Source organism: Thunnus maccoyii, chromosome 5 (assembly GCF_910596095.1).
Source record: "Thunnus maccoyii chromosome 5, fThuMac1.1, whole genome shotgun sequence".
Lineage (NCBI taxonomy): Eukaryota > Metazoa > Chordata > Actinopteri > Scombriformes > Scombridae > Thunnus > Thunnus maccoyii.
The window spans coordinates 29020159-29047781 of record NC_056537.1 but is presented as its reverse complement, the minus strand read 5'-3'; the positions used below and the strand labels follow the sequence as shown (position 1 = coordinate 29047781).

At 39.1% G+C, this 27623-nt stretch overlaps 3 protein-coding genes across 4 annotated transcripts in view; all 3 read left to right on the top strand.

Annotated features, from left to right (window-relative positions):
- far1 (fatty acyl CoA reductase 1) overlaps positions 1–5125 on the top strand; it is a 28410-nt gene extending 23285 nt beyond the window's left edge. For both annotated transcript variants that reach the window (XM_042411225.1, XM_042411223.1), the window contains exon 13: positions 436–5125. In XM_042411225.1, the coding sequence (XP_042267159.1) occupies positions 436–595 (160 nt within the window). In that variant the 3' untranslated portion in view covers positions 596–5125. The remainder of the gene's footprint in view (positions 1–435) is intronic.
- A 4048-nt stretch (positions 5126–9173) lies between these two features.
- On the top strand, positions 9174–12707 carry LOC121897840 (ovochymase-2-like). Its single transcript, XM_042412592.1, has 7 exons — positions 9174–9332; positions 9458–9555; positions 10841–10938; positions 11438–11610; positions 11705–11800; positions 11890–12068; positions 12296–12707. The coding sequence occupies exons 1-7, from the start codon at positions 9245–9247 to the stop codon at positions 12551–12553; spliced, it is 990 nt and encodes a 329-aa protein (XP_042268526.1). The 5' UTR covers positions 9174–9244; the 3' UTR covers positions 12554–12707.
- A 2035-nt stretch (positions 12708–14742) lies between these two features.
- Positions 14743–23309, top strand: LOC121897370 (ovochymase-2-like). The gene is made up of 10 exons (XM_042411790.1): positions 14743–14758; positions 14875–14907; positions 15029–15119; positions 15403–15536; positions 16200–16343; positions 16824–16948; positions 17042–17135; positions 17250–17381; positions 17915–18016; positions 22585–23309. The coding sequence occupies exons 1-10, from the start codon at positions 14743–14745 to the stop codon at positions 22746–22748; spliced, it is 1035 nt and encodes a 344-aa protein (XP_042267724.1). The 3' UTR covers positions 22749–23309.
- The last annotated feature ends 4314 nt before the right edge of the window (positions 23310–27623 follow it).

The window sequence follows — 27623 nt, the reverse complement described above, 5'->3', positions numbered from 1 at the left end:
ATCAAACATGCAAACAGAAAATACTGTATGTGAGAGGGCGCTCACGGATGGCTGCCATTCTGTCGAAAATAGGCGGCTTTTGTTTCATCTAGGTCAGCATATAGTAGATAATTCTTTGCATTAGCACTTAATATCCTCCAGGCATTTCAAGTACTTTGTTTATCCTTCCATTAACTGCTGATATCTACTGCATTTATCTGGAGCACCTTTTTTTTTTTCCCCAGCCAAACTACTAACTTCAGATTATCATTCCCAGTGGATAGTACAGTTACAGTATCAGTAGTCTTCTCCCCTTTAATTAAGCTTATGAATAATTTCAGCATGCAGAAACTTTCAATAGAAAATTAAGAGAGCTGAACTTGAATGCAATTTGTGTGTGTTTGTACATAATATAAAAACTTCACTCATGTACTCAAGTGTACATCTGTTTTCCAGGCTGAGGAACATCCGTTACACCTTCAACACCATCCTGGTGGTGCTCATCTGGCGTGTTTTCATTGCCCGATCCCAGATGGCCAGAAACATCTGGTACTTCGTGGTGAGCCTCTGCTTCAAATTTCTCTCCTACTTCAGAGCCTCCTCCACCATGAGATAATGACCCAGGGTCACGGTGGAGAGCGGTGGGGTGAAGAAATGAAAAAAAAAACACCGGCTGTGGATGTTTGAGAGGTGCCTGAGCTCAAAGCCCTTGGTACCACGCTGTCCGTCTCTGGCCCCCCCGTGTTTTCTCCGATACTCGAGGATCTAATGGAACCATTAAACCCGGCTACACACCATGAACACAGACAGAGCTATCAGCCCAGCCTGGAGTCACTGCAGTCTAAATGTTGCATATTTTGGATCTTTCTAACCTGATCTCTAGCATTTCCTAAAATTCAGAGGGATACGGATTTATCTCACGACATACAACGCTCCGACTAACAGCACTCGGACAAGTTCAAGAAGCAGGACCACGTGTCCTCGTTCTGTTCATTTCCAGTCTGTACTCCCACAGCTTCAGAGCTCCTTAACCTGCTCTGTCTTTTCTGTCTGCTTGACTGCCTGCAAAACAAAGCTATGCACTGGATGATGCTCTGCTGCTCAGCTGGTTTTGAGTCAGTCCAGGCTTTGTTCCTGTAGGTCTCTGCTGTATATGTAATCTTTCATTGAAGAATAACCACTCCAACTGCTGTGTAAGTTGTATTTTTCTGCTGTCACCTGGAAAAAAAAAACCCTTCCATTTTCTTTTTTTCTCCCTTCAAGTTTGTGTGTGGGTCTTGTCAAGTTTTACAGTAGTAGGGCCTGTGGAAATGTGTTAAAATGCTGTTTCAAAAATGTACAATAAGCAGGGTTTTCTAAGGTTTTTTTCATGTGGCAGCAGCATTTGCTAAGCAAAGCATAAACTACACTCAGCTCCTGGGGCGTCTGAGCTTGTTTTGCACATTTAGTTGGAGACAGTTGAAGTATGACTCTGTCTGACTTAGGTCATTTTCAGAAAGGCTTTTCTAGGAATCATTGTTTAAAATTTGTCTTGCCCTCCCAACCCAACTCCCAAGACCAAAGCCATTTCAGCCAATGTTTATCACAGTTGCACCAACAACTTAATAAAAACGGTTGTTGGACTACTGCAAGAGAAAGTTGACAGTGCAGGATTGTGGGGGTTAGCTTATACTCTCCCATCCCTCACAAAGAGTCATTAGCCGCCATCTCTTCCTGCTTGGCAAAGACAGACACTCAACTATAATGCACTTCTGTATGTCCCCAGTGGACTGCAGTGGCTAGTTCCCTAATTAATGACCAAGCACAATGTAGATTGTAATACGATGGCTTTACCCAGTGCCTACAAACTCCTTGCATCAGCAGATCTTGCAAATCAAGCTTCTTCTACAGGTTCCTTTTTGTCATGTGTAAAGCAATTTTTGCCAAAATACCTCTTAGCTAACGGACTCGTAGCTCAGTAGAGGATGAGACGGATGTAGTTGAAGAGAAATTTTGTCACCTTTTTGGCTTCTTTTTCTCCAGTATGCTTGAGAATTTGAACACATTCATTACTAGTTAACGATTTGAGTCACAAACATATGCTGACTCATCTTTTAGTACTCTACTGTTCAGGTAGGTCTAAGTGTAGCTCACCATCTTTTGTGAAAGGTTTTATTACTGTAGTTATTGTCCTCTTTGTGTGTTTAAATAACTCCTACGGGTCTAGTTTATCATGTTACTGGTCTGTTTACCACCTAAGTTGCTGCTGTAAATACAGGTATGCAGGATTCATCTTTTGCCGTTAATACCCTGCTGTTACACATCTGGACCATTCTGTTGCCTTCATCACCCTGTGTTGCTAAATGAGATATTTGCCTTTTCAGACAGGAAATGTAGGCTTGTTTCAGAATTGGCAACATAAGCTGAAATTGCGTTTTCTTACATCAGATTTTTCTGAGGTTTTATAGGAATTCACCCTCAATGCCATAGTAAGTCTACAATTAACATTACCTGAGGTTTACCTGGGTAGCTGTGTGCACTTTGTATTTGTCTTTTCTGTTCCTCAAATCCCCCTATTTCTCGAGCACACTACAATGTTTGAAGAAGCGGGGTGTGATGATCTTTGGCTGTGCTTGCATGTGTCTTCTCAGAGTGTCTTAGGCCAAACACCTACATGTACATCCTGTGAATGTCCTGGAGTCATTAAAGAATGTGATTTCGATCTTTTTCACTCTGAAAGCATGAGCCATTTTACACAAGATCATGCACCTTGATGGAAGAATACACCCTTTTTTTGGAAAGATGTGCAAGTGTGAATCGTGCCTGAACTTTTGTCAATATTCTAACAATGTGAAAAGAGAGCAATCAGATCTATGTTTTCTAATTATTTTGTGAACAGCTCTATTTAGGTAGACTTCTGACTATAACAGATGTATAACAGATGTATTTTTATGCTAATGACATTGCGTGGCTATTTTACTGACACAAAGCTTACAGAACCGACTTCAGCTGCTGTAAATAATACTTTAAAAAGTAAATATGTAAACGTAATATCAGTATGTTCAGAGCTGAATTTAACTGTTATAAGTTGCTTGACCTTTGACTATACTGTATGTGTCCATGTACTTTTTTTTTTTTTTTTTCTCTGAATGTAATAGAATAACACAGCCTGACTTCTTTGCACAGACAGAATCTTCCTCTGACTCCTGAAACAAGAAATTAACAATACTGTAATTGCCTGTAATTTTAATATTAAGCAAATGTTTGTTTATTGGAGGGCAGTGCGATAAATTCTTGCTGTTGTAACTACTTATGACTGTGTGAGTGAGTAGGTCAGTTGTGTTGTGGTGAACGGCTGTTGTAATGTTCTCGTGTAGTGTTGTGGGTGGAAAATGGCAACGGCGTGTCTAATTCAGGGTTCCTCCTCATATTCTCAGTTTTGATGTCAGGAACTCTGACTACCAAATCATACCAATTGTTAATCAAACAGGGCATTGCACACAAGTAACATCAGCATCCATTTGGAGCAAATCTTAAATGCAGTCACAATGATCCATTATTCAACTAACTTAAAGCCCTTGAAATTGTGGTGTGTGTTTAACATTTAATATTTGTTACTAAATACACAACAAAGTAATAGTTTGACATTGATTTGCGTTCTTGACGAGAGTTCAATGAGAAGATTGATACCATTCATGTCTTTACGCTAAATATGAAACTGCAGCTAGTTAGCTTAGCAAAAAGCGTCCAAATTGGGGGATACAGCTAGCTTGGCTCTGTCTAAAGTTGAATAAAATCTGCCTACCAGCACCTCTAAAGTTCACAAATTAAGACTATTTCTTAGCCAGGTGCAGTAACTTTCTGGAGTCTAAACAAACTAGATATAGCGTGTTAATTCGTAAGCCTTATGCGCTAGCATGCAAATTTTGTTAACTTTAGACTGAGCCAGGCTAGCTGTGCCCCTCTTGTTTCCAGTTTCTGTGCTAAGCTAAGTGGTTGCTGGCTTCAGCTACATATTTATTGTACACACACGAGAATGGTATCAATCTACTTTCCGCAAAATGTCAAACTATTCCTTTAAAGTTAGGAAACATCCTTTTCTTTTTTTTTTCTTTTTTTAATTATTTTTTTTTTTAGCTGATCTGACTCAGGATGGTGTGTGTGTGTGCGTGTGTGTGTGGTTTGATCAGATTTGATTGTCCTGTCATCAGATTTTGATCCAAATGTTGCTAAATCCTTATTGGAGCACAGACGTGTGATGTCACCTTTTTGTAATTGAGCCCCACCCACTTCAAACCAGTGAGTGCACAAATAAAAACACACATACAGAAATCTTTCATGTGAAATAATCAACACTATTCTAACTTTGGTAGGAAATGTGTCCATGTAAACCCTATTACACATAGTGAGAAAAGTGTTTGAGGAAATGGGTTTTCAGGGCATTTTAAGAAAACTTGTCATTTTGAATAATGGATCGCAGTTCTTGAAACTCATTTGGATTTTGCACTTACACTGGTTTATGTATATAATGCTTTATTTTCTTTTGTTTTCCCACCAGGCTTTTGTTGGACTAAATACTCTGTTCTTATGGTTATTTAAAAAAAAAAACTTTGTTCCTGCAAAAACATCATGTATTTTTCAACTTTTTACAGGTGTTGATGCACTGTTGTTTTCATGAAGTAGAAATGTTATCAGTCTGTTTTTCTTCTGCATGTTTCAAAGTCAATGGCCTGTGTATCGACTGTCTACATCAAAGTAGGAGTTATGATTTTATTTTTTTGATATTCCTTCTTTTCAGAAGTGTTATGGCCGCTCCTTTTGTCATGGCCAACACAACATGGGTCAATATTATTACACTCTACTAGGATAAGAGTGCAAATTCTAGTTGAGTTTTCCTCTGCAGTAAAGAATATGTTCAGATGGTTAAATGGTAACAGTGTAAATGTTCATTGCTAAATGTCTTCTTTGTGTGGATCTTGAGGTGACTCTCGTTTATCTTTCCTACCTTGGGCACCGTGACAAGTACAGGCCACTGTGTTCAATTTCAAAAGGAGGAAAAGGAGTTCTTGCCACAGTCATTGTCAATGTGAAACTCCAAAAACAATAAATCAATGGGTGCCTTTTTGTTTGTAAACCAAAAAGAAGGAATAAACCATGTTTAATCCTCTTCTGATTCAGACATGTCTTCTCTGTAAAAATCTTGACTCTAGTTGGTGTTGTAAAGTTGTTACCATCCGAAACATAACCAGGAAGTGACAGCATGATTAACAGTGAAACAAATGAACCATTAGTCTCAATCTGTCCAGCTGACCTGTTTCCTGTGGTGCATAACAGATCTGTCCTCCATTTCACTCACTGTATCTGGAAGCCAGATTAAAGTGGAGGCTATTGAACAGCTCCATTAAGATTTAATGCTGCCATTCAGGATTATACTCTTCCTCTATGAATGGAAGGATTGGCCTGTCGTCCTTTTGGATGACTCACTTTTCATTTTCTAGAAACAACTTACTCGGGGTACTGTGGGGAAACGCTGCCTTACCATATTATCAGTGCCCTGCCACGCTAACTCTTTGGCAAGTTTTCATATTTGGTGTTAAGTTTATGATGGGGTTGAGTTAAGGTTGTTACACATAAAGGCTATGAAAGCTCACTTGATGTCTGTAACTGTGTAAACCCATACAGGGACATTGGTAACATGATTACTGTTCCACATAAATGCTGTTGAGTCTGATCTGTTGCCCTCAGTTGGCTATGGTTGCCAAGCAAGCAGACGCTGCAGATCATGTCTGGATATTGTTGCACACTGGAGAGGTTTTGCTCTTCACTAGAAGAGACAAGGTTGAGGGCAACAGTCATCAAACCTTATTTAAGAGAACATGTTTTTAAAATTAATCTAAAACTGCCCTAAATTAAAAAAAAAAAAAAGTGAAAACTGATTCTTGTATGTTGTGGTGTATGATAAGTAGGCATAGTGAGATGGAATAAACTGATATTTATCCCATCCTGACTTTTGGACATCTACTGTGTGGTATTAACAGTATTACACTCATTTGTACATATAAAGTGACAAACTTGTTAAGGAAGAAAAAGAACTTGAGAGAGAAGTTCAAACCAACTTTCTCATCGCCACACACTTGGCCAATTGCTGCGTGAATGTCAGATTGTTGTTTGACATCATAAAAGTGTGCAGTTGCAGTCTCTCGTTTAAATTTTCTTTCATCGGTCTTTCTGAAAAATGATGCATGCTCCTGGGGTTTACTTCCCACATTCTAAGACAAATTGGTATCCTCTACAGCACTCACTTTTAGAAATTGAAACCTTTTGCCTTTTTAACAAAGTTGAATAACAATTTTTGGCACACTAAAGCTAAATATCCTATGCTAAATTAACTAGCACAGAAGTGCTGGTACTCGCGTCATTGTAACTTGGTTTTGTTCCTATCAATAATATTCACAAACACTCATCTAAAGTCAATTTTCCAACTCTAGCTGTAATCTCTGCTGTCTAGAAACCTCCACACTGTTCAGTCTTCTCTTTCCTGCTGTCATTACAGACATGTCTGAACTAACCGCAACCCCTGGACTCGCCTCTTTTGTCGAGTTATGTTTAACCCCAGGGGTTTGTTAAAGGCAGGTATAAATAGAAATGTTAAACAACAATGTTAGATTATTTTATAAATACGTCCTTATTTAAACAACACAAGGAACTTTTGAATGTGTTTCTGGGCTGGATGTTAAGTTATTTGCATTATTACAATGGCTTATGATTTTTAAAGAGGTTTTCTTATTTCTGCAACAGAGCACGGGAAGTTTCAGTTAAACCTCAGTTCTGTTTTTCTTTTCATCATGCCTAACCTAACATGGAATTTTTTTTCTTATTTTGACAGAACTAGGCTTCCATACACTCAGGACCAGGAAACTCACCTGACCAAAACAATTTACAAAACTGGTTTTCCAGCAGCTTTTCAGCTTTGACAAATGTATTTGTTTTTTTCAGCATTTAGTCAAATTCAAATCATTTTTGCAGGCTCCTCCCTACAGGAGGTGGGTCAGCATTTAATTAAGAAGATGACTAGCTGAGCTATCATGAATCAGGATTCATGCCTAAAATGACACTAATAAGGCTGGAATAAACTGTGGTTTAAAGACGATTGGAGGTAAATGGTTGTAAATATACAGGTTAGTTTTGTTGTTCTGTCCTGAGCAGGAAATAGACGTGGGAGAAATTAACTCCCATGTAATGGACAAAGTCCTGACTGTGAACAAATAGGAAGAAGTAACCTGATTTTCTGTCTTATCTGTCTTACCTAGGTTTAACTTTTATCTCACTCTCATTATCTTTTCTATGAAGCACACAGCCTTGTTTGTGTAAGGTTGACTGCTTGTTGGCATCTTACCAGCTCAAATAGAGTGCCTTTAACAAAGATACACTATCATAAAATGCTTCTGTTGCTTCCAGCTTTGCATAAAAAATTCATGAACATTAAATGCCCTCATAACTCTGTTGCTCTGGAGTAAAGCTAGAGACAGATGCCCTGCCACTGATCTGAGTTTATCTGTGAGGTAGGGATGGCTTTAATCCTTTTGACAGTACACAAACAGAAAAATTATAAACACAATAGGCAGTGACTCTTGACTCTCTTGTTTCCATCTATTGTGTGGGCAGTCAGATGCTGAAAACAGTCTTACAGGTATTTTATGCTCCTCTCTGTAACACCTGACAACAGCCGCCTGGCAACTGTGGCCCAGCAACCATGCCAAGCACTGAGTCACAACCAGCCGAGCTCACCCAGTGGGACCTGGGCCGCTGGGCTGCATAAACAGGAACCAGGGGCTTACAAGGCTTAGAGTGGGAGCCCTGAGGCAGAAAACACACACACACACACACTGAACTTCTATACTAATGAATGTTAATGTGTGGGCCCGTCAGCACTTAAAGTAATAATCTTGGTTATTTTTGTATAGATAGCTGTCCATTTTGTTTTTGAAAGCTTTTAGATTTGTTGTTGTGAACACTTGTCTAATGAGTCTGTGCTGGGAAGAAGAATCATCTGCCACACAGGAAGTGATGCATTCACATACATTGCTTGGTAAAACCAGAAAGAACTGGTTATGAGAAAAGATAACCAGTAGATTTACAGCACATATACTTAAAGCTGCATCAACTGAATATGTGTAAAGTGAAAGCTGCTGTTCACAGTGACAAATCGACAGACAATAATCACTGTTTTCCGACATGTTCGCCACAATAACTTTATAATGAAACAATATGTCAACGTCTGTGTTGTGTTTACAGTTTGTTATGCTGCCCCCAACTGGTCAAAAAATGTGCTGATGCTGCCACGTGTTTTCACTATGATACATTTTCTTTTTCTAAACTATACTGACTCCCCTGCACCTCCTGTCTATTCTGCCTATTCTTGATTGCTTGTTGTGGTTGACACATCTCACTGTCCGAGGCTTTATTTGTAGATGGGTATATAACAGTGACATTTTATCCTCCCGACATGAACACCACATGCAGCTTCACACCGCTGTCTGGTAACTAAAAACTTTTAACTTCATGCGGTCAGATCTGTTACGTCTTTGCTTTAGTCACAAGTCCGAGTCACACTGTTCTAAAAGCTTTGCCTCAAAGGTCACACTGACCATCACAGTTTATTTGGTATTCCCAGGCTTTCACAAGGAGCTCCCTGACTCAGAGAGACAGTAACTGCTGTAAACCTAATGAGAGCAAAAAGCATCAAACATGAAATTCTTCTCTGCAATGGAAATTGAATTTTCTCCAATAAGCAGGAAGCAGTATATCTCAAACTGATCAAAGAAGACAAAACGCTTAGCAAAGTCCCCCAAAATTTTATCCAAAATTTAGTAGATTTTCAATTTAATTTCTCTACCATTCTTCTCCTTTTCTCTTCCTGCATCTACGTCAGCATGTGTCCACATATGCAACAGTAACAGCTAGCCTCCCTTGGATCTTTGTTTGAATTTTATGACTGTTTCTCCTCTTTGAATGCTTTACAGAATCTGGGAATTTTATGTCTTTTAGTGTTTGCAGAGGAACCGAAACTCCTCACAACACACCATGGCTGACCTTGAGAGTGCAAACACTTCTCACCGAGAAGATTACTACAGTTCATTTAGTGTTTTGTTGTGACGTTTGAACTCACCAACCACCCGCTGCCAGCTTTTACTGGCTTTTTAATGAGTATGTCCTTACACACACATACACACACACACACAGGTCTATAAACCATTTTGTCTTCCCAGTAGAACCCCCAGTCTGGATGTGTGTGTTAGTGATGACGACCACCACTGCCGCTCTGCTCTCTCTCTGTTTTTGGGTAAACACCAGCATCCATGCTGCTCAGTCAGGTGAGTGATAAGATGGTCACCAAACAACATGACTTGTCTTTCATTGGTACTTGTATATAGTCAAGATGATGCAACTGTACAGAATGAATCTGAGAGGTTTGATAAGTTTTCTTCCTCTCTCTTAGGTTCAAAGTGTGGAGTTCCTCAGGTGAGGAGCCCAGTGGTTCCTTCTCTGAGGGTGGTTGGAGGGTCCGAAGCCACATATGGATCACATCCATGGCTGGTCAGTGGTTTACTTTAATTTTATTTATCTTGCTTTCTTGTTTTTGCTGAGCAGTCATTGGGTGTGGTGTATTTGCTCATCTATGAGAATACTTGCGGAGTGACATCTTTAGCTTTGAATTTTCTTATCTTTGCCTGCTCAGTCCTGATAGATATCAGTACTACTCATGCAGACAAACCACTTCTTCTATTCACCACAAACAAACTACTGTTGCTTTTGTAACAGTCATTTCCTGTGAGAAACAATCTAGTGGCAAGGTTTTAAGAAACATGTTGATGAACTACTGCTTTATAAATTACTTACACTCTGCAGTAATATGAAGAACTATAGAATAGAAATTTAGCTACATAAAAACATTGCAGTATTAATTAGTTGCTCGAGTTTGATACTAAGGCAGTTGATATAATATCAAAAATATAATACATATTTTGTCTTGCAGGCTCAACATCTTACATGTTTTCAGCTAATTTGGACTTAAAAATTTTAAAAATGTATTTACTGTTCATGATGCACATTTTTAAGAGTAATTTACACAACTATTTGCGCATAACTAGGTACGCGATAATGCTAATGCTAATGCTGGTTTAAGTTACCTCTGCATTCGCTCCACTTTTCAGATCCGGGGCTACCCGCTAGACCTTGACATAATAGCAATTTCTGTTGCGCTGGTTGGTACAGGGTGATAAATATATTGACAGCTATTGCATGGTCTGCCATAGTGTAGGCATTCACAGCCCGAAAGGATGAATCTTGACTGATGACTTTTCGTCTCACTCATAGCCTAGCTTAAAGCTAGGAATTTAGCTTTTTTCAAGATTAAAGCTAAAACAGCATGCTAACATTCATACTCTAACATGATACACTAACATGCTAGCAAAGTATTAACTGTATGCTTCAGTTAACACACTTCTGCTGTTAGTACGATTGCATGCCAACAAGCCAACATGCTAAATGCTAAGTGCTACTAAATTTCTGCTGCCCTGTTACTGTGTTAACTTGTTAATGCACAATAAATTACATTTTGAAGTTGATTATAATACATATGGGCATTACAATTGAAGTAAAGTGCAGTTTCATCAGACTGATGAAAGTTATAAGGATGGTGTCATTTTAATGAGTAAAGTGTAATTATTTCCAGTGGTGCCAAAAAAGACGGAGTAACACTTTTTCCAAATGATAAAACAATTACATTCAGACACTTCTCTTGTATTAGGCTCACATCTGGATGAACCATTTTTCAGCTTTGTAAAAGTCAAATTTCTCTCAAGCTTATATCTGTGCTCAGATTTCCCTGCGGAATAAGGGCTCTCATTTTTGTGGAGGGGCCATCCTGACGAACCGCTGGATAATGACAGCTGCACACTGCTTTGCATCAATCTCCAAGTACGGTTCTTAGTTGTGTGCTGCCATTCTCCCTTTTCTGTTACATTTTACACATTGTTCTTTGTGTAAAAGCACACATACTCTTTCCCAATCTGCATGCTGCCAGTGCACATTAGGTAACACTTTATTTTACAGGTCCTGCAATTTTATACTAATTAATTAATTTGCATATTTAGTGGTTAATTTTTTAGGATATTTTACAGAAAGGGTGGTGCAATTTGGTACAAATTATAAGAAAAAACTGAAAAAAGTGTTAAGTTGGTTAAATTAACTATTACATATGAACTCAAATAATAGTGAGTGGGTACTCACCAACTTAACACTTTTTTCTGTTTTTTCTTATAATTTGTGCCAAATTGCACTTAACTGTTACATACCTGCAAATTTCCAGGGAATTAGTATAAAAGAGAAGCACCTGTGAAATAAAGCATTACTGTGCATTATTGTATGACCATTTCAATAGACTGACATTAACCTGATACTTTTCTTCTCTGTCTAGAGAGTTTCTCAGTAGTGTGACAGTGGCAGTGGGAGAGTTTGACCAGAGAGTAGATGATGAAGAGGAGCAGGTCTTTCTTATCAAGTCTGTCTCAGTCCATGAGAAATACCACTATGCTTCACCTATGAGCTATGACATAGCACTGGTAGAGCTGGATCAACACATTCAACTAGGCAAGTTTCCATACTGATCATTAGTTAAGTACACCCACAAACAAATATGCCCTTAGCATTGATTTTTCTAAATCATTATGTGACTTTTCAACAGGAGCCCTTGTCCAACCAATATGTCTACCTTTACCTGATGAGAACATCCCACCTGAAACCAGTTGCATTGTGGGTGGATGGGGGAGGATAAAGGAAAGTGGGTCAATTTCTTTATCCAGCTTTAAGACTATTGTTAAAGCAGATTGAATATTCTGTTCTGTTCTATTTTATTGTACTGTTCCTTAGGGGGTCGTCTCCCTGCTGTACTGAGAGAGGTCCGGTTGGACTTGGTGGATGCAGCCAAGTGTAAATATGTTCTCCAGACTGTCAAAAGGGCAATTCTGAACCAGGGACCAGTGCGGCCTCAAGCAGCCATGACAGTTCTTTGTGCAGGGCCAGAGAGAGGAGGGAGAGATGCCTGCCAGGTAGCTGCAACATCCTCCTGTCTATCTGTTAGACTGCACTCCATATAGTTCAAGATCCCAATTCAACCTGAGCTACTGAAGGCAGTGATACTTCAGCAGTGATACCTTGGAGCTATGAATCATCAAACCATCGTACAACTTTATTATGTAGCTTTAAATAGTTTTTGCTGTGCAATTTATTCATCAACCCCCCATCTCTCTCTACTCCTCCATCATCCTCTCTCCAGGGGGACTCTGGGGGTCCTCTGGTATGTCCGGCAAAGTCAGGCAGTGGTCATTGGGAGGCACTGGGCGTAACTTCCTGGGGTAAGGGATGTGGTCGGAGCTGGGGAAACAACAGCAGCCGCCCCCCTTCCAAGAGAGGATCTCCAGGGGTTTTCACTGATGTCAGGCTGCTGCTGCCCTGGATCAAGCGTAAGCTGAGAGAGGGTAGGTTAAAATATGGTCATAATATGAGCCAGGCTGTCTCTCAGAGTTATGTATGAAGCACATCACAAAATGATTATTGTTTGTATCCATTTGTTTTTAACCATTAGTGACTGTATGAAACACACAGTGGATCACATGATCAAAGTTTATTGGGATAATCCAGTGCAGATACAAACTGGCCATCAAGTAACTATAATGTGCTGAATGGATTTCTGATGATGTGTGAAATGTATTGGATGTCTGAGTTGTGTTAGGGTTAGGTGAAGGAAAAATAAAGGGAATTATAATTCACTGGCACTAGTTTTTCTTTTTAATTTTATGTTCATAATGTTAACAAATTACATTTCCTGGTTTCAAAGAAAAAAAAATAAGAAAATGGAAACAATAAAAGGAATGTGTAAAAATATGAAGATGGAAAACAGATTATTTCAGAGTAATATAGTTATAGAGGTATTATATTTCCCAGTATTCAAGAGAATTAAGGCACCACCACTAAATTTAAGAGGATTAACTATAAATGCAATATTAATATAGATTTTAGATAAATTTTAAGAGGGAAGGATCATTAGGATCATATACTACAAGCAATCTCCCCTTGGTAGCTTTAAAAAGAATATCATTAAGTGCTCAAATTAGCAATAAATATATTAAGATAAGTATTATTCCATTAATTAATGAACATATATATATATATAGATCTTCCGGGTCGGGTCAGGTTTGGGTGATTGATTAACGCCTTTGTTCAAGTTGGGCGGTGTGGATTGGCTCTCACAGGTCAGCGGCCATAGTGCAGCAGAAGCCTCTGTGTGTATGTTTGTGTGTGAGCCAGCAAGCACATGTACATAAGGGGGGGGGGGGGGGGGGGGGGGGTATGTAATTATGAGAAGTGTAAGCAAGGAAAAAGACATCACCTGCAATAGTCTCACGCCACGAGCATGCGAGCGCAAGCACCAGGATGTTGACTGCACCTCAGTTAACGGCCACAGATGTCACTAATGAGAAGGGATTTCTGATTCCTACATACAGAACCTTTAAAGCTGAAAAAAGCTGCTTGCTGTGGCTGAAAACAACATTGATGAGAGCAGTGAGAGTGAACCAAAACAGTGAAGTCGCATTCTGTAAAACCAAAACAATGAGCTAAAATGCTCCACAGAGCTGAAGGGAACTGCAGAGTCAGATGATAATTCTCAGTGATTTTGTCACTACATGCAACATCTTTCACATTGCACGTAGTCATTTGATGCGTTGTTAATGTAAAAAATTTGATTAGAGCAGCTTCCAGTTTACACACAGAGCTCCCAGGACAACTACCGCTGCCATCTGGTAACTACCAAACAAATACTCTGGAGCAGTTGGGGATTCAATGTCTTGTTCAAAGACACATAAACAGTGGCTAAAGGAGGAGAAAATGTCAGGCAGTAAATAACTTTTTCCCCCACCCACATATCCATGTAGTCAAAAGCCTGCTTTTCTAACCTTTAAGAGATTGCGTCCCCATCATAATGTGATCATAATGATGCAGACTATGTGTACAGTATGGTACTCTTCTGTATGGCTAAACAGTACCTGTTTCAGTCAAGAATGGATCTGTACATCCCATACCTGTAAATGATCACAATTTTCCAACTTCAACTTGGATCTGAAGAGTTATTGATTTACCATCATCAAAGTCAGCTAAACTATTCATGGGAAGTGCTACTTCAGCCCCGGAAAACAGTTGTATAATGTCTTCAGTGGCTCTGGAAAAACAGAAAATAACCCTGATGATGAAATAGTGATGTCATCTACGGCTTGATGACTATAAATGTATAATAGAGAGCCACGTTTCAAACTGGAGCTGTGAAGTTTGAAAGATATGGGCGTTTGCCAGGCAGGAAGGGTCTAACAAAAATATGTTGTAGTTAGTAAGCAGTTAAAGTTATTTTATAGCAATTTTGACCATTCTTTTTTAACTTGTCATTTGAAAGTCCCACTTTATGGAAGTGCGTAATTCAATTGCTGGAATGCCACTTCAAGCTCAGAGGTTTGGATATTAAGGGTACTATTATTATTACACTATTTTAAATGCTTTATCATGATGAGGTTTATTTGTCAATAATACAGCTGAATGAAACATCATTTCTGTCAGGACTAGGGTATAAAAATGACAAAACATAAGAATATTTAATGGAGGAGTATTATCAACGAGCTGAGTATATCATATACTGCTATAACATTTAGAATACTTTGGTAATTGTTCCTAGAAATGAGGTTTAATACAAGTATGTAGAGGTATGTGTACACAATTCTACCATGAGATTATTTAAGTATTTGTGTCTAAATAGAGATCTGCCTTCTTGTTTATTTCCTCTTTTTCATCTGTCTGTGTTTGCTTTAGCTGATGAGCAGCAGCAGGGAACGACTCTATCAAGTGAGTTGTTTTTCCTTTCATCACAGCAACTCTTATTCATCTATATTTCATAATGTGCACATGCGTCTTTGATGTACACAGTACATGTGTGTATATGTGTGTGTGTGTGTGTGTGTTTCAGGCCTCTGCAGCGTGAAAGATGGGCCTGTAACTGACAGTGAGGGGGTGATCAGAAACCCCGCCCTCCCTGGTGATCACTATGAAGATAACGAGTGAGTGACACTTCAGAGAAGAAAAAAGTAGCTAATGAATCATTCTGTGACCCAGCACCATAAACCATACCAATGATACTTCAGTTTTTTATCAATCTGAATAATTATTTAATGTTTTTAAATGTCAAGATCAGAAAATTATGAAAAACAAATATTTGCCTTTTAGTTCAGAATGGTATTAATATAGAGAAGGACTTTTTCTACGAAATAAACCAATAATTACAAAAGCATGTGTGTTAATTGTGCTGCCCTGGATATATTCTGTCTGTCTTTGTCCCCTCAGGCTGTGTGTGTGGAGCATCAGTGTTCCTCCAGGTTATAGTATTCTGTTGGAGTTTGATCATTTTAATTTGGAGGATGACTCATACTGTCGCTACGATCGACTAACTGTTTCAGTAGGGAGCCGAAGGCCTGTTGGTGAGTTTCACACACCCATGACAAGACTGACAATTGGAGTTTTAATCACCTAAACCTTTATCAGACCACCCGCTACGTTAGAAATATACCTTTTAGGAAATACACTTGTTTGTAAGAGTGAGACTAGAAGATCGATATCAATCTCATGCTTGTGCTTTAAGTACAAAGCTGGAGTCATGATGACTCTCTCAGTGAAAAAATAAGCCTAAAAACATCTCTAAGTTCACTATTTTACACAATGCGTCTTTTTTCTTATACCTGTACATAAACTTTATAGATTGTGAGAGGAGTTGTGTGATGGAGCTTTTTTTTTATTTTTATGAAACAACAGTTTATTCAGCTGCCCGGTGCTTCTGTGCAGCATCTCTGGCTGCAGCACAGGTTGTCAAATACAGTGAGCACAGATTTCAGCTTTGTTCTCTGCACTGGCACGACAGTGCCAAACCTGACTCACTAACCGTGATGACAAGACTTCTGGGAAGCTGAGCACAGTCACAGTTTAATAAAAGTATTTCCTGAAAAGTTGAACTATCCCTTTAAACCCCCAAAGGACTGAACCTTTTTTACATCTATCTAAATACAACAACAGGTGACATCACAGACCAAACTTCACTATACATTATTTTATATGTTTAGTCATCTTCTCCTCTGCTGTTTTTACAGGGATATTCTGTGGAAGTGTCCCCCCGGGCCCAGTACTTCTGAATAATTCCCAGAATGCAACACTTCTCTTTTCCTCTGACATTAGCGGCGCAGGAAGCGGCTTTATTGTCAGGCATCGTGCTGTCCAGGGACACTCTGATCCTGGTGGGAAACCCAACATACAACATAAACACGCATGCATGTTACACAGGCACATGTACATACCTGCATGCACAGAACAGTGTAGTAACATTATACACACACACTCGTGCTCTGTGTCCGTCACTTAACTCAAACTGTATACACACTCTGTATGTAGAGTACATACACAGTGTCATCCTCTGTTGATTCAGGATCTCGTAGCAACCTGGGAGCTGTGCAGACAGATGTCCCATGACACGATAATGAGCTGCACAAGACACACACACACACACACACACACACACACACACACACAAACTTGTGCTGAATGGCTGCGGAGAGGATGAACCCAGCTGCTAATAATGTGTCTTTTGTTTTGAGTGTGCAGATGAGTGTGTTGCATTACACTCAGCTGTCTTGTGTAAGTGTATTAATGCTTGTTGTGCCTCCTCCCGTGTGTGTGTGTGTGTTTGTTTGTGTGTGTGTGTGTGTGTCTGCAATCAGGATGTGGGACAGTTGTTCTGGTTGAGGATCAGGCTGCTGTCCATAGCCCACATTACCCACAATTCTACAGTAATGACTGCGTCCTCCGCTGGGTGGTGTATGCTCCTGCGGGTCATGTTATTAAGGTGATGCACATGATCTTCCACATGAATCAAAATGAATGGCTTTAAAATGCAGCTAATCAGAAACCAAAGGCTGATTCTCCTGTCATGTTTCAGCTGGACTTTGCTGATTTTGACCTGGAGGAGTCAGACAGATGCTTGTATGATTCCCTCACAGTCCTGGCAGATGTGGAGGGAACAGAAGAGATAGGTAGGGTGGTTGAACTAGATGGCATAACTCAAACAAAAACATTTGATTTTGTTTCAACATGAACCGGATCACTGAATTGGAAGAAAGAGATTTACTTCCTCCTGTTTTGTGTAGTGGTGCTGTGTGGTGGCAGTATCCCTCCCCCCGTCCTGTCCTATCACAGCGTCATGGTGCTGCAGTTCACTTCAGACAGCAGCATCACACATAGAGGCTTCAAGGCAACTCTGGCATTCATTAGCCATACAGGTATGTGTGTTTGATGCATGTGAGCTACATTTTTACCCAACAGGTAAAACCAGTGTGATGATCACCTATTGTACCTACATTCCAACAGTCTGAGTTTCAGGGGAAAGTTAATAAAAATTCAATGTAAAATCTGGAGTGTAGCAAGTATTGTGAGGCATGTTTCTGAATTCATTCTAGCACATGTTAAAACAATTCTACAGCCACACTAAAGGCTCTGTGAGGTTGGTGATTAGTATCTAATGTTTGCCACACTCACCATCAGAGTTTAGTGTGTTAGCATGCTAACATTTGCAAATTACCACTAAACACAATGTGCAGCCAAGGTGGGAATGTCAATAGTTTTTAAAATACTTGGTTATAAAACCAAAGTATTGGATAAATTAAAATTTTGACCTGATGATGGCAACTAAATTAAAACTTCACTACAATTCATTTTGACAACCAACTTTCATGACAATTTATCCAATACTTATCAAGACTCTTCCTCCTCTACACAAACCACATGTTTTTTGGGTTGTTTTGTTATTTTGCAGACCTTCATGATCATGACAGAACAGGTGTGGAGGGTCAGAAAGACGGTCGAAGAAGGCACCAAGATGATATGACAGCTAAGATTGGACACATAACATCATATGGTTGGTGGTTTGTTTCATATTTCCTTTGTCTTCTGACTGGCATGTTAATGTGTTGTTTAAAGGAGTCCTAGAACTGGAAGGGAACATGTGTGGAGGTGGAGAAAGAGAATGTCCTTGAGCAAGGCACTGAGCATTCAGCTGCTGCAGTGGAGCTGCAGTGCTCAACAGAAGAATTGGTACTCGACAGCTCCCAGTGATGAGCATGAAGCTCATTTGACTTGCTGAGTAAATTAAGGTTACATTGAAGAAGCCGTACTTTCCACCAGTGGTGTTATGGGCGCAACAAAGCAGGGAGCGTCAGTGGTATTTAGAATGGCAATGGTACATTTAACACTGGAGTCACAACTGAGACATGAGATGCACAATGACACACATGCTCCTGCAAACACACAGTTGAGACTGCAAACACACAGTTAGTTCAGTGACTTCTGTCACTGAACAAACACATTGTAGAGCTGTGAGGTTTTGTTGTCTGCTCCCTTTTCAGCTACTTTAAAGGAGAATAAGAGCTTCAGTATTAAAACAAGGACACTAGAAATGTAGTTCAGTATTCCACTGGCTATCTGTGGGAAGTATTTAACTTTACCAATGAAATGCTACAATTCGATTATTTCACACTGTGTATACACATATGTTTGATTAATATTGTAAAAATAGTAAAAAATAAATGTAAAAACGTAGTATTAGTAGTCTGCTAACAGCACTGGTAGAGACATGCATTATATATAGATCATTCTAGATTTTAGTACAGAGTTTTGATGTTACCAACCTTTGCAGTAGTATAATTCTGAGCACAAGGATCAATGAATATTTCAAAATTTCTGGAATTTATTGGCATAAAAATGGGTAAATTTAAAGATAACAAATACTGGCACAAAATATCAGTTTTCAGCTTCCATGGTTCAAAAATATCAGCTAAAACGTCGAACTTCAGGAAGAAGATTAAAAATACACCTTCTCCATGCCCCTGCAACTGCATCTCTATTACTGTGAGTGCACACACACACGCAACACACACACACACGCAACACACACAGAACTCATAAAATAATCCTTCTCTACAGAATTTTACCTGTTCAGATACTGTACTGTACTGTGTTCAGGGTGTTTCTGTTCACCCTGATCCCTTCCAGAGAGACAGAATCCCTCAACAGGCTGCCTGTAATAACACAGGATCTGAGAAACAGGATTGTGTGTGTGTGTGTGTGTGTGTCCGTGTGTGTCCTCTTTTATTTATCATTTGCCCTGAAAACTTCTTCCTCTCACTGTCTTCCCTTATTTTTTATTTGGCACTTCTCTCATGTTCACACTTTTCTGTTCCTCAATGATTTAATATTAATCCGGGTTTCTTTATATTTTGGATGGTTACACTTTGAATTAGGACTCAAACTAGGTTATATAGTCTGGCGGGTTTCCACATGACAAGAGTTCCAGTATTTTTTCATGAGACAGCAAAATTCTCATGAATCCTTACTGAAAAAGTCTGTTTTTTCCTCTGATACTTTATTCTCGTCTCTGCTGTCGTCTGCTCTGTCTCTCCTGCCTTCAACAGACTCGGCTTATCATCATTCTTTCTTTTCCTGTCATGTTTTTCAGCCCTCCCTTTTGTCATAAACCTGTCAACTCTGTGCTTGTATTTGTTCTTGTGAGTGTGTGTGTGTCCATGTGTGTGTGTGTGTCTTTCATACATAGCATCATATCTCCAGGGTTCACCGTCACCACACCCCCTTCCTTTGGGACCGTGATGCTCCGCCCACCCAGGTGTGCACTGACTCTGAATGAGCAGAGCCAACAGGTAAGGATGAGGAGCCCACAGCCAACTAATATTCCACCTGTAAGTATGAAGGTACAGTATGTATCAACAAAAATATTTGACGCAGAATTACAAGAAACAAAAAGTTATGTTTGTAGAACTTTTTTGTGATCAGTCATTTATCAGCATTTTCACAGAACTACCAACACAACAAGCACCATGATGATGTTATAAGAAAACAATTGAGGTGGGAGAAAAGAGGGTAGTAAAAAAAGGGAAGAAAAAGAGAAAAACAAGCAAACAAAAGCAGGAGTAACTTCTGTATCCAATGGTGACAATACAACCACTCTAGACATTATGATAGAGATTAATGAAGTTCATTACCATACAATAACTCATAACACAATGTTCCCAATGGCAGTGGCCATCTCAGTGTTTGTTTAAACACTTTTTGGACAGCCTTGTTTGACCTTTTGTATTTTAAAATTGGGAGAACCCCAAAGCGATATAATGGATTTTTTAGTGGCGATAAACCCAGAAAATAGCACCCTTCTCTGATTAAGTGTGAAAGTGTTATTGTTACTTAATAAACACAAGGCTGGGTGTGGAACTTATAAAATCTCAGTAACTCAGCCAAAGTGGAATAACAAATTTCCAAAAGGTTGAGATAAGAGGGAACTCCCAAAACATATGCGAGAATGTTACTGGGACATTATCACAGCAGAAAGAGTAGTTATAGTCTGAGGTCAAACCCATTTCATAGCGTCTGTATAGTGTAAATTAAGCTCTATGAAAAACCTTATAATTAATCACCTAATGAGCTTAATTCTTTCATGTAATTATTAGCTTTGACCTAATTATTTATCAGTCCAAATCAAGTCCATAAAGTCTGAGCTCATTATTCCATACAGAGACAGAGATTTCAGAGACATATATCAGAGAAATCAGAGAAATATTTCCCCAAAAATGGCTTTATAAATTCTTTCATATCGCAGTATTCAACTCCAGATGAATCTGTTTGATTTCCTTGTGATTCATTATTGTAGATAAATGAATAAAGGAGACATCCTTCACCTTTATGGCTTGTGACCCCTTAAATCAAAGCCATGACTATGTGCCACCACTCTTTCCACTAAGAGTGGAATTTCCACTAAGTCAGGAGTCATTTAGGATTGTTGAGCACATAATAGTCCTCTTATTATCAACCACCATCACCACCATCCATAACACAGAGCAAGAAGTTGGCTGCGATCTCTCCTCTGTGTCCTCTTTCTTTTACTCCTGTATCCAACACAAGGCCCTCAAAGTGTCCTATGACCCCTCTAACCCAGCAAATTGTCTTTTTAACTTACTCCCATCAGAGGGAAGATGGTGGTCTCCTTGGTACCAAAACCAGTAGATTTAAAAACAGTACATACCCTGTTGAACTCTTAACAACTCTGTGCCCCCCTCCATTCAGGATCCTCCATTTAAAGTGTAATGTGCACTTCATATTTGCACTTTGCACTGCAACTTTAATTGTAATATGCACTTTATTTTGCAGTTGCACTTTTCTGCATTCCATAGAATCCTATGTCTGTGGTCAGGCTGCTGTGCACTGTGCATTTTGTATTTGCACTACACAGCTTTCCTTTTTTATCTATGTCTGTGATTAGGTTGGCATGTAATGACTGAGGTCAGCACAGGAAGTAGGAATATTTCACTCTTGTTTCCTTTTACCCTTTACCTCTTACTTATGTAATTTGTATCATTATTGGGTCTGGAGGAAATTATATGTGTATGCATTGACTGTATTGTAATTTGAGCTGCACTGCACCGAATTCCAATCAAATTGTTGAAATGACAATAAAGTATTAAACTGAATTGAATTGAGAAGGGCCATTTATGATATAAACATTGATTTCATGTCACAGAAGGTGGCCTCCCATTTATACAGATGGATCAAAATGTTGCTTCCGCAACAATGTTTGGAAATAACCGCAGTAATAAACTTCACAGAAATAGAAATGCATCTTCGTACAGTAGGTGAAGGCCGCCCTCTAGTGACCAGGATTGGAAGTTATATGAAAGACCTTTAAAATATAAATTTATTAATGTCCAAGCCACTCTTTACAGGGCAATAGGAAAAGATAAAAGTGACATTTTGACTTGTCATTGCAGGAAAAGTACAGGTGGAAATATTAACACCAACGATGTTCCATTGACAGTGAACTAGCACTTGCACCACCAAGACCCTGGAACATGCACACCTACATGGAATGCAGCAATCCTTCATGTTATTAGTTAGTCAGCTGTGAAACAGGCCTGTTGCTTCCTCTGTTTATTTTTTCAACTTTGATTTCTTTAGGAAAATCTAAGTGAAAAAACAACATCTTGCTTCTCATTCATACGAGTGATGTGCTCATGCTGGGAGCTGAACAACAGTGTGACCACAGACATCTACTGCTCACCACCAAGCAGCTCCACAACAGCAGCTAAGAACTGATGCCTTGCTCAAGGGCACTTTGACAATAGCTGCAAGAGAGTGGTACTGATGAATGTGTTGGTCTCTCTTGACAAAAGCAAAGGTCTATAATTTAAAAAAGAGATAACTAAATCAGCCATACATCCTGAGTAGAGAATAATATTAGATATGATGAACTGGTTTCTAGTTTGTTATTCAGAAATGTTTTTCATAATACACTAATACAATAATAATATAATAAGAGGGATAATGTTGAACCTGCCTTCACTTAATCCTTTGGGTTCATTTTGAGGTCAGGACTGGCTTTTTGCAGGCTTTGGTATTCCTTACATAATTCTCTTTGTGTTTTAGTGGACTTGGTTGCAGCAGATGCAGGTGTGCAGCAGTCCAGCAGCAGAGTCCTGTTCCAGGAGGGTGATGTGGACCATGAGACCCCAGAAGACCCCAGAGTGCATGTGGACATGGGCTTAGATGATGAGGACTATAGCAGAGAAGCCTCAGGGACGGAGCAGTAATCAGCTGGAGGGAGGCTTGTAGAAAAAAGACAAATAAGTTTCCAAAAGTGTCATATGTGGAATGACAGTGGTGGTACGACAGTGTATTAAGCTCAGATGAGGATATTGAAGAGTTGATGAAGGCAGCTGAAGGTAGATCATTTACGCATTTAAGACATTCTTTTTATTTAATAGAAGATAGATCTATGGCCTTATTGTCATAGAATGTAACAGTCATTGGATTTAACAATTTTAAATGATTTTAAAAGATTTTTTTGTTCTCTGTAGAGCTGAGCAGTACCCTTTCTCAGAATGCAGCACAGATTTTTAATAAATTTTAAATGGGATGTTATTTAAGACCATTAATTATATAAAAGTGGATATTGTTAAAATCTTTTTCTTTCACACAAGAACCAATCACACTTGAATTGTCTATGTTTAGGCTTGGTGCCTTTTTTTCAGTCAGGTCACACCATCTTAATTGAAGTGCATGGTGTTCAGGTGATACAGCGGACTCAGGATGGTGGGAAATGTGTTCTGCAGTCAGGGCATTGTAGTTTATTGGTTATTGTAATAATAAATGAAGATTAGCACACTGATTTGTCATTCTATTCTTGTTCAGCTTTTTTTATATACAAAAATATTTTGGTTGATGACCACAGATGCTCAAAACTAATGACATCGCCATCAGTCTTAGCTGTGATTAGTGCTATTCAGCAAGTATTAGCATGCCAACATGCTAAGCTAAAATGGTGAACATGGTAAATGTTATACCTGCTAAAATCAGCATGTTAGCATTATCACTGTGAGCATATTAGCATGCTGATGTTGTAAAGAGGAAATTAAAAAGAAATTAAAGATCCCCTCCAGATACATATTGAGACATATCAAAATACTCTGCTTAGAACAATAATGTGTGTCTTATGGGGAATTTCTGTAAAAAAAAAAAAAAAGGATAATCACCATGTTAAAATCCTTAAAATGTCATCTTCTCCTTCTCCCTCATTAAAATCAGAATATATAAATATCTTCATCTCAGAAGTTTTCTGGACACAAGATTTCTCCTACTTCACTGTAAAGTTCACTCTCAGTGTTTGTGCACTGGAGGTTTCAAGTTTCCACATCACACTTGTGTAAGTTGCACCAGGACTGGCTCCAAACTATTCATGATGTATCTTTTGCCACTGACCTGATGGATTTTCCATTCATGACATCATTGGCTGTCATCTCCATCTCTTCAAGGGGTGTTGAACCCCAGTTGTTTTTTCTCTTGTAGGTTCTTGGTACGATAGCTTTTCTACGTTTTCTATGTTTCAACATTGTTACACACACATTATGTAACAGATGTAACTTGGGGTAATAACTTTATTTATATAGCACATTTCATACAACATCGCAGCCCAAAGTGCATTACAGAGACAATAAAAATGAAACAACTTCAGAAAGAGATCAGCAATTACAAAATAAAATGAAAATAGTAAAAATAAAATATGTATGTGTAGGGCATATAGCCTGCCCCTGTCCCTGGTCATGACTATGAGTATAAAAAACAAAACCCATTGAAACAAAAAGATTTTATAAAATGAGCAGACAGAATCTCTAGAACATACAGTATTTGTTATAGAGATTGGTTCTCTATAGTTCCTTCTTGTTTCCCTTCATTTAATATGCATCTATTAGAAATTAAGCATATACCCAGATAGCAAAATTGCTGTGGCCCATATCCGGCCCACACCCGACACTTTCATGTGGCCTGCATACCGCATGGAATGATGGCACTTGGGGGGTCCGCTCCTGTTTGCCAGATCCAGGCCACAAGCAAACCATAGCAATGCCACATGTGAACCAGAAACTAAACAAATAAACAATATCTGGCCCAAATCTGGAGCACAGTTCATTTTTATTCTGGCCCTGATCCGGCGTACATTCCATATCCTCATTTGGCCCAAATACTGCATGGAATGATGGCACTGGGTCGTTCCACTCCTGTCTGCCAGATCTGGGCAACGAGAAAGCCACAGCAATACCACATGTCAACCAAGAACAAACCAAATAAACAAGAACTGGCCCACATTTCTAATGTTCATATGGCCCACATCATGTATGGAATGGTGGCATTTTGGCAATGCACCCCTGTTTGACAGCAACAGGCCTAGCAACATTGTTTTCGCAGTCACCACAGTCAACATGGTTTGCTAATTCCAGGACCTGTGGATGAAGCATTTGTGTGTCACTGGAAAGACAGCTGCCTTAAGCTGCGCAGCACCCAACAAGGTGCTATCAGTTAATCAGTTCAGTTGGGTACATGTGGGGTTCAACCCTAATTGCACCAAACAAGGCAGTGGAAACCAGTTCTTAGACTAGAGGTGGGGACTGTGGCTGGACTGTTAGGACAATGATCCCTGGACTAACATGGAACAGTAAATTCCATGTTTATAAGAGGAGGAGGCCAGGGCACATGTTGCTGTAGAAAAATAATCTTCTGGGAGCATTTCCAGGGAATCTTACCTTCCCAGTTGTAAACATTATCGGTGTGTATGCACTTACACTGAGCTTCACCTCTAAAATTTTATGATTAATTTAGAACCACAGTAAATCATATCATATCATATCATATCATATCATATCATATCATATCATATCATATCATATCATATCATATCATATCATATCATATCATGTCATATCATATCATATCATATCATATCCAGATTAGCCAGTTCTGAGTGTGCCGTATCTTGGTCAAAACTGGCCCAGATATGTTTTAAGATGACCAGGCCACATTGGCTGCATCATATGTTGGCCACCTCAGGCTAACTTCCAGATTAGCCGATACTGATTGTGCCGCATCTTTACCTACAGTGGCCCAATACTGTTCAACCATATTTGGGCCATATTTACTATTTCAAATGTGGGCCACATGAGGCTCACACTATGACAGCCAGTGCTGACTGTGCCATACAATTGCCAAAAGTGGGCCAAATTTGTTGTATAGTATTTAGGCCATATTTGCCATATCATATGTCGGCCACTTAAGGTTTACATCAAGTCAAGCCAGTGCTTACTGTGCCGTATCTTTGTCAGAACTGGCCTAGGTATTTTTTAAGATAACCGAGCCACATTTGCTGAACCATATGTGGGCCACTTTTGGTTTACACCCACATGAACTATTGTCGACTGTGCCAGATCTTTGCCAAAGGTCCACATTTGTTTTGTGATATTTGGGACATATTCACTATGTATCACATGGGTGACTTTAGGGTCACATCCACTTTACACATTGCTGAGATTACGGCATCTTTGCCCAAAATGGCCCACATTTGTTTTGGGATATTTGGGCCATATTTGTTATTTTACATGTAGGCCACTTCAGGCTCACATCCATTTTGTCTGGGCCAGAAGAGGGCCAGCAGTGCCGCATCATTGCCTGAAGTGGCCCACTTCCACATGCTATCTGGGTAATCTGTATATTTGAATCAAGGAAAGGGGCAAATAATTATTTTCAAAAGCAGCTTTAACTGAATTAAATACTTTGATGATTGTTTTGTTTTGAACAGACTCATTTCCTGCAACCCATAGATGAGATGTTCCTGTTACTCATCTATCCGGCATTAGGCTCAAAACAGCAGGACCTTGCTGATAGATATGAAATCCACTAGTCCACAGTCAGTGGGATCATCACAACATAGAGCAACTTTCTGTACACTGTACTAGTATCAAAGAGGATCTGGATACTAGATCTCATCGCTGTATGCCTGATCTATCAGTGACAAACAGATCATCTGTCCCTGTTAAGACCTGGGATGGTTGACATCATGGTTGACAGAGGATTTCTTGTTGATGACTTTGTTCCATGTAAAATCTAAAGGGTCAGCATTTTTCTCTGGCAGGTCCCAGATGTCTGCCTGTGAGGTCAGGGAGACCCAGGCCAAAAGAACAGGAAGAGGGTCCCAATCTGTAATGCTGAAGTGGCTGCTGTGGGGGAGAAGGGGGCATCTGTGTGCGGATGGGTTTTTGGGGGTCTCCTTGTTGGCAAGTGATATGACAGGAGATTTCCTTGTTGCACTTTCCCAAATGCAGAATCAACCCAAGGTACAGTAGATGTAGCCATTGTTGTCATCAGCAAAGCAACATCAGTGGGAAGGTCATGGTAGATCTCATTCAACCTGGGTGTGGAAAATTCAGGCAGAGGTAAACTGACTCCCTTATACAAGTTGCACCTACGAAAAAGACAACAAAAAAAAGTAATTTGTTTCCCAAAGTCTGTCATTTAAAAAATAGGTCTTACATCAAAAAGTCATAATACTAACAATAAATGTTAAAAAATCCATCCAATAATATAAGAAATGATGCAGAAATTAATGTATCACTACAGTAAAAATAATAATAATAATAATAATAATAATAATAATAATAATAATAATAATAATAATAATAATAATAATAATAATAATAATGAGAAGAATAATGAGAAGAATAATCAAGAACCTGATGCCTTCTGCCAGGCGTTTTTCTAACACTACTAAAGCCACTGTAGCTTGTGACCTCAACCGGATGTGAAGCAGCTATAGTTGGAATGTGATAGTGAGTTTGCATAAGGTCTATTCCAGTCGTGGACTTTTGTCTCCCCTACTGTTGCTATAATAACCTCTGGTTGGAAATCAAGGTTCTACTTTACATCTGTTAAACAAAACTGGTACCTCCTTTCAAAGCACCTCTAAAACATTGGTATCATTTGTTTGGCTTAATTATTTTACGTTATGTCTGTCTTAGTTTTGGTTTTTCATGTTTGTCTGCATCATTTATGTAGAGCACTTTGTACTTTATCTGTTATAATGTCATTAAAGGTCAATAAACTTTATACGATCATTGTTTCCCTGCATGATTTTTGTACAG

Bases quoted from the DNA above. Each gene is read 5' to 3' on its own strand.
- LOC121897840 (XM_042412592.1), top strand. From the start codon at position 9,245: ATGTGTGTGTTAGTGATGACGACCACCACTGCCGCTCTGCTCTCTCTC. The intron at 9,333-9,457 runs GTGAGTGATAAG...CCTCTCTCTTAG, and splicing joins CATCCATGCTGCTCAGTCAG to GTTCAAAGTGTGGAGTTCCT. The intron at 9,556-10,840 runs GTCAGTGGTTTA...ATCTGTGCTCAG, and splicing joins ATGGATCACATCCATGGCTG to ATTTCCCTGCGGAATAAGGG.
- LOC121897370 (XM_042411790.1), top strand. The intron at 14,908-15,028 runs GTGAGTTGTTTT...TGTGTGTTTCAG, and splicing joins GCAGGGAACGACTCTATCAA to GCCTCTGCAGCGTGAAAGAT. The intron at 18,017-22,584 runs GTTGGTGGTTTG...TTTGTGTTTTAG, and splicing joins TGGACACATAACATCATATG to TGGACTTGGTTGCAGCAGAT.